Below are 7524 nucleotides of genomic sequence, written 5' to 3'. Positions count from 1 at the left end.
GCCAAGAAGTGGGAGTGGGTGGGTAGAGGAGTAGGGACAAGGGGGGGGTGTATAGGGAACTTTTGGGATAGCATTTGAAATGTAAATAAAGAAAAAAATAAAGAAAAAAAAAAAAAAAAAAAAAAAAATTTTTTTTTTTTTTTTTTTTTTTTTTTTGCATCTGGATGGTAGTTTAAGTTAATGATGACTAAGAGTCTATGAAAAGTAATTACCCATATTGGCAGAAGTCCTCTTTACTAGTGAAAGCTTTGAAAAATCTGGGACAGACAAATCAGGGGTGTAAATTGGGATGCACCTCCATAGGTGACAGGAGGGGCTGATTGGTCAGACAGGGTAAGATGAGGAAAAGACAGTCCAGGTGAGGCCAGCAGAACTCAAGGGGAGCTAAGGTGGCTCCAGCTGTGGTGGTAGGTCGGCTGAGGCCTGAGGCTCTGGAAGCAGCATGGCGCGGGATGAGTAAACTCAAAGGGAGAGAGGGTAACCTATTGGCAGAGGATTCTATTTTTCTGTTTTGTTGTGTTTTTATTTTTTCTTTGACTGAAAATAGATCTTTTGGTGTGCAATATATGTTGATTATGACTTGCCCTTTCCCCTACTCCTCTCGGTTCCTCCTCATCTCCTTTGCCATCTGGATCTATACCCTTTCTGACCATTGAATTTCAAATGCAATGCAGAGAGCTTGGAGGGTTGGCTTAGTGAATAAGAGTGCTCGAGGTACAATCACGAGGACCTCAGTTCAGATCCCAGCAGCCACTTAAAAGAAACAACTGTGCATGGCTGTGCAGGCCTGAAACCCCAGGGCTGCAGGGTTCGAGAGGGGACAGGAGGCTCTCTGGGGCTTAATGGCCATCAACAGCCAAGATCCACATTCAATTAGAGAGCCTACTTCAAAGGAATAAGATGAAGCATGACGGTCCAGGACATTCAACATCCTTATTTAGTCTCCACAAACAAAGAAACATTTAAGAATCTTAATTCATTAATAATTATTAATGGTTATCATTACTGTGTATATGTGTCATGTGTGATGTCATCTGTGTGTGTGCATTTATGGTGTGAAAGTGCATGCGAGGTGTGAGTGTGTATGCGCGTCTTATGTGTACATGTGGTGTGAGTGTATGTGTTTGGTGTGTGTATGTGTATGTTGTGAGTGTAGTATGAATGTGCATATGTGCGTGTGTTGTGCATGTGTGTGTGGTGTATATGGCTAGGTGTGTTGAGAGTGTGTGTGTGTGTGTGTGTGTGTGTGTGTGTGTGTGTGTGGTGTGAGTGTGAGTGCACATGTACTACAATATATATGTGGTGCCTTCTCCCAACTTTGGGAGAAGGGTATTTCCTTATGAGTATGATGTTTAAAAATATGAAAGCAGTACATCCCAACCTGCTTCCAGGGAGTCCAGATTTAGGCTTGGTACTCAGTAGAGCAACTATCCTTACATCGGGAGGTTGTAAAAAATTGTAGTCATTTCTCTCCTTCATCTGAGTGTATCCTGATGACTCTTCTAAATTAAAAATAAGTGTTTGGCTTGAAGTTATTATTTTACATATATAGCTATTCTCAGAGGAAATAAAATTACATAAAAAATTTAATTCCAATTATATTTTCATGTAGTATCATAGTATACAAACCCTCTTTCCCAGACTTATTTTAAATTGTGATTTTGTTGTTTTATCTCAGGTCTTCTTTAATTTTCTAATTTTAATTTTCTAATTTTTCCTCTCTCCTTATAAAACAGGGTCTCCTCTTTCCAATTGCAGATTTGAAAGTCTGTGCCCCAAAAGATCTTGTTTTGGACTGTTTCAATAACATCTGAGCGGTTATGTCTGCTTCCAATATCTGTGACTCCAATCTTTCCCGACATAACTGTTTTACGACATTTCTGAATTCTAAAATGGACAGTGACACCCCTAATGGATTTTCTTTTGTCCTTAAGTAAAAGTCCCTTGCCGACTCTGTCGCCGAATTCTTGCTCCCTGCCTTTCTTCTTAGAGCTGTGTGTGTGCCCTCCCCACCAGCCAGAGAAAAGTGCAGATTCCTGGATTGCTCAAAATGTGCCATTTACTTAAACTGTGATAAAGAACCTAGCCTCAGACTGTTATGAATAACAGAAGAGAGGGAGAATGGGAAGAGAAGGGTGGAGAATGGGGGGAGCTACTTTTTGAGCACTGACAGCTGCAGACATCTCATTCATACTCCCAATTGGTGAGAATTCCATTTTATCAGTGAAGGAAGAGGCTCACAATGGCTAAGTGACTTGCCCCAAATCTTAATTTCCATTCAGAGAAGTCCGACTAAACCCAACTATTGCATTATCTCATTTCATTATGCTTCCCTAAACGCTCCCTTTCTGCTTTTCTTCTTGATTTTAGATATGGGCCCGGCCCTATTATCTGCTTACTCATGCGTTATTCCGGAAGCCCAAGGGTCCTCTGTGCTTTCTCTCCCTCAGTCCCTGCTTAATTAAGTCTCCGTTTCCAGCTTGTGCTACCTCTTGGATGACTTCATCCCCCTCCCCTTCCCAGTGGCAGATTTGAAAGTCTGGGTCCAAAAGGTTCCAGCCTGGGACTGTTTGCAATAACATCTTTGCTGTTATGTCAGCTTCCAATTTCTCTGACTCTCATCTTCTCCCCACATAGCTGCTATGTGCTATTTCATGTGAATGCTAAAAACGGACAACAACACTCCTAATGCATTTTCTTTTGTCCTCAAGTAAAAGTCCCTTGCTGACTCATCACTCCATTCTTGCTCCACGCCTTTCTTCTTCTTCTTCTTCTTCTTCTTCTTCTTCTTCTTCTTCTTCTTCTTCTTCTTCTTCTTCTTCTTCTTCTTCTTCTTCTTCTTCTTCTNTTCTTCTTCTTCTTCTTCTTCTTCTTCTTCTTCTTCTTCTTCTTCTTCTTCTTCTTCTTCTTCTTCTTCTTCTTCTTCTTCTTCTTCTTCAGTGTTAGAACCTTTTGCTCTGTGTACGCTACACCACCAGTCACAGAGAGACTTGCAGATTCCTGGGTGGCCACAGGTGTCTCCTTCCTCCTAAGGCTTTGCTTTACCTAAAAGTCTCGTTTCTTCCATGGTGAGGACATTTTCTAAGCTCTAAATAGAGTTTCTGTCATTCACTCCCTCATTTTCCATGACCACAGTATTTGCTTTTGTTAACTTTGGGAGACAGGGTCTCACTATGTACTCCGGGCTAACCCTGAATGTGAAATCCTTCTGGTGGGATTACAGATAAGAGCTCCTCATCTCTTTAGCCCTGGCTGGGCTGGCACTCACTATGTAGACCAGAGTAAGCTTGATCTCATACACATCAGCCTGCCTGCCTCCTGAGTGCTGGGATTAGAGATGTTTGCCACTAGGTCACCCTCTAATATTGCTTCACCTTGGACATGGACAAAAGCCTCACTGCCCTGGACTGGAACCCTACATTTTGGGGTTGAAGTTACCATTGGCATTCCCTGCTCTTAAAAGTAATTGCAGGGATTGTTATGGCAATTGAATATCAGCAAATTCAGATGAAAAAAATTTTTTATATTTCAGATAAAGCTAGATGGGAGAACAGAACTTGGACTTCATGATAAACAGACTTCTTGTTTGCGTTACATGGGCCTTGCTGGCTTGGGCTTGGACAGGTGAGGCCAGAAGGACCCAACTTGAGGCACCCAGTCTCAGTTGTGTGTGGGAAATGTCTTAAGCAGCCTTGGGAAAGGTGAGATGTTGAATATGGGCAACCATCCTTCCCCACCTTGCCACAAAATAAAAGAAATACAGAACAATGACAGCTGTCCTTAAGATGCTGTCAGTCTTTGAAGAGGTGTGTCTTCTGTACACACTAAAAGAGAAACAAAAGCTCATCAGGAGAAACCTGTATGCATATTCACTGCAGCAGTATTCACAATACCTGGTGATGTGGGATCTACTTCAGTGCCCACCAACAGGTGAGTGAAAAAATAAATGGTGGTGTGGGTACACAATGGACTACTATGGAGCCATAAAATGATAAAATACAGTCACCTTCTACACAATGGGTGGGACTGGAAGACATTATTAAATGAAATATTCTCAAGGACAGTAAGCAGAACATCCACCACGGAGTCCTATAGCTGAATAAAGAGTCAATACTGGTGGCTGGAGAGAGCAGAGGCTGGGGTATACAGTGGACAAACCGGTGGGTACAATGATAGAAGGAGGGCTACACTCTGGAGTCATACAGTACAGGAGTGTGGATACAGTTCACAAGGTTGTATATCTCAAGATCACTAGACGAGGGGATTTCTAGTGTGTTCACTATAGATATGATAATGATCATAGCAGTAGAGAGGCTTTCTCACTACCCAGCGCAACATGGACCAAAACACTGTGCTGTCCCACACATGTGCAAAAGTATTATATAGACATGGAAAAGGAAAAAAATATCCCCACACATTTCTAATTTATGGACCAAAGAAGGAATACCAGGAGATGAACTCTTCCCATCCAGGGCACAGGTGCGTCCCTTAAACTCTGAAGTGAAAAGTGTTATGCCTCTATCCACTTCCTTTTATCTCACTTATCACACAGCAGGCAGAACAGTAGATGACTCTGCCAGGAAGGGCATGCATGCTAATAAGATCCAAGCTTAAGGATGGAGGAAATGTCAGCCTGACACTCGGATGTGGGCGCGCTAGTGGAAAGAATGACCCCTGTGAATGACTATGGGTTTTGCAATTTATGGAGTGCTGTGGACCATGTCATTGGAGCCCAGGCCAATCTGTAATTGACCATCTTGACAGCCACAAAGAGCAGTCACCTGCATGTAGCTAGAGCTTGGCTGCCAGTTCAGAGTGTCTTAGCTGCACTGCATGGGGTTCTGTCATCCCTCCCAGCCCTTAAGAGTTTACGATCCATATGACATTTGTAGGGGAGCTGACTTAAGAAGAATTCTCTGTTGTGCTCTGTCGGCAACTTATTAATTCACAGTAAGATTGGCTTTGGCATAACTGATTTCAGGTGTGTGGGTTTGTATTCTTTTTCCGTGGTTCAACACGTCCCCTTGGTGTCAGTAGGGTCTTTAATTGGACTGGCTCTATAAGTCATGAAATGGTAAGGAGAAAATAATGGGGAAGTATGCCGAGGAAGCAGCAATATAAAAGGAATAGATCATATTTTTGTACAGTGAGTCTCATTTCCTTGGTGAGTTGGGATGTGCCTCCTAGAAATGATATCGGCAATGCTTAGAGCTCACGATTGGTGCTTCCCAAATTAACACCTACTCAAACATCGAGGTTCAGAAGTCTGGAGGGGTTGTCTGTTTTGCATCTCTAACAAGTTCCCAGGTGATGGATATGCTGGAATAGCAAGCTCCCACATTACTAAATCAAAACACCAGCTCCCCAACTCTTCACATTTAATTTTATTCCACAGCATGTTTAAGGGAATGTTATTCTCAGGAAGATGTTTGGGATTAAAATAATTAAAAAAAGAAAGCTGGAAAGTACACACATTTACGTATCTCTTCATTAAATATATATCTGTTTGGCAAAAAATGTTAGACTCTTTTATACAAAAACAAAGCCAACAAAACAAAACAAAACAATCCCAAACCCTTGTAAAATTTAAAGACCTATAATAATTACAACGATGTAAACTTGGATGTCTGACAGCTTGACCACCCTGGAAAACCTGGGTTGTAGCAGGAGCCCCAGAGAGAAGGTGACATGGTACTGTTGGATAGCAACAGCCGCCTTAGGGGCGGTTAGGTTTAGTCTATCAGAGATGGAGCAGGACTACTGACTTCATTTGTGCTTTCTGCTAAGGGCTGGGAGCTTGAAGAAATGAAGAAGGCAGGCCTGGGCTGGGGCAAAGAGAGGAAGCCCAAGACTAGACAGTGTGATAGAGGGGTTGGTCACGGTCACAGTGCAGACAAGGAACGGGCATGGACTCTGTGGACTGTTTGGGAGGCCTGATGCTGTAGACAACTACAATGAGGATGCTGCTGCTACATGTGAGACCAAAGTGGAACAGAGCAAGGCCAAGGCAGGAAAGGGAGAGAGAGGCAACGTGAAAGCTATTTCAACTCACACAGAGCTGATGATGTGAGGTGATCCTAGAGAGAAGGGGTAGGAGGCCTTTGGTCTTCTTATCCAGTAGCAGAGCTATTTTATCCAACCCTGGCCTTAGGCATTTATCTTGGTTTGGTGAGCAAATATGGGGCAGCTTGGGGCTAACCGGCTTTCCTACTCCAGGCAAGAATGAAGGAAGGAAGGAAGGAAATTCCCGTAGCTGGATATGAGAGGACTCTGACTTCCTTACTAGTGGTAACTTTTGCTCATGACCCATTGCTGAGCTGTAGCCATGGTAGAGGATCTAAAACACTGAGTCAGGAAATAGATTGAAGGAGATGGCGAGATGCCAGGAAAGGGGGGGAGGGGCTAGGGCTAAAAATGAGGCCAAGGGAAGGGTTGACCTGCAGCTTCCCCTCCACCCAAGGGCGGTTGCAAAATGTGGATGTGTTTGCTCTGCTCTCTGCTGATAGCTAGATCTTCCAGTCTGGGAGGAATGCGTCTGGGCCCAGCCAGTTCAGTTACAGTCATAGACAAAGTCATAGTTGCTAGGTTCCTTGGGGATAGGTGGAGGTGCATCCGGGATCTGGATGTTTTCCAAGTCCAGCAGGCGGAGTTTGATCTCCATGCTCAGCAGGGTGTCCAGGTCATTGCGTGTCAGGTCACTCATCATGTCCTTCCCAAGCAGCGCATTCAGCCCATCTGTCCAGATGCAGTACTGGTGGGAGAGGAGGTGGCAGTGAACATCATTGATGACAATTATGGGAACAGCAATTATAGGCACTTAGTACCCAGCATGTGCTGGGGGGTCTTAGGTGTTCATCTAATACCCACACCCTCTCTGTACCTTCGATTTAACAGAAACAGGAACTTCTGTTATCATATGTTTTCCAAGTTAGGAAAACCAAAGCACGGAGGATGAAGTGACGTAGGAAAAAAATGAGAGTAGGTAGGTTTTGCACTCAGGCAACCTGACTCTAGAAGCAAGCTGTTATGAGCAATAATGTTTCCTACGGAACATGAAGAATTGGATTCCCTCATATTGCTTATTAAGATGTTGCTAGAATATATCCCAATATGTCTATGCTTAGCAGCAGGCCAAACATTCCCTTCCTTGATATTTAACACAGTTTTCTGTTTAGTACCTAATGCCTTCTTACCATGTCTAATATTTAAGCATAGACATTGACATCTCAGTTGCATCATGAAGCCAAGGTGGCCTTTGTATTTCTTAGCAAAATAAGACCTAGAAAATAAATAGCCTTCAGCTGCTTAGTGTTTGATAACTAAATTAGCTAACATCATTGGTTATCTTAGGAAGATGTAGGTTGACTGCCTGCCTGAACCTCCTGTGTCCAGGTCCTTAATACCCAGGGCTTCAAGTGATTTATTCCTGGGGACATCACCTCTTTTGGAAAACACACTGGACTACATTATTAAGCATTTTTGTTTTCTTTATAAAACAAATGGCAGTCTTTGTCTGTTCAGTTG

At 43.1% G+C, this 7524-nt stretch overlaps 1 protein-coding gene across 7 annotated transcripts in view; it reads right to left on the bottom strand.

Annotated features, from left to right (window-relative positions):
* Positions 1-5369: 5369 nt before the first annotated feature.
* The window catches only part of Elmo1 (engulfment and cell motility 1), a 518869-nt gene continuing 516714 nt past the window's right edge, over positions 5370-7524 (bottom strand). For 5 of the 7 annotated variants that reach the window (XM_029547332.1, XM_029547328.1, XM_029547330.1 and 2 more), the window contains one exon: positions 6551-6751. In XM_029547332.1, the coding sequence (XP_029403192.1) occupies positions 6551-6751 (201 nt within the window). Of the gene's footprint in view, positions 6752-7524 lie in introns of all 7 variants that reach the window. The other 2 variants (XM_021215225.2, XM_029547333.1) reach the window with 1 other exon arrangement.

Source organism: Mus pahari, chromosome 16 (genome assembly GCF_900095145.1).
Source record: "Mus pahari chromosome 16, PAHARI_EIJ_v1.1, whole genome shotgun sequence".
Lineage (NCBI taxonomy): Eukaryota > Metazoa > Chordata > Mammalia > Rodentia > Muridae > Mus > Mus pahari.
The sequence above is the reverse complement of the archived record's forward strand: the minus strand, read 5'-3'. Positions and strand labels throughout refer to the sequence as shown.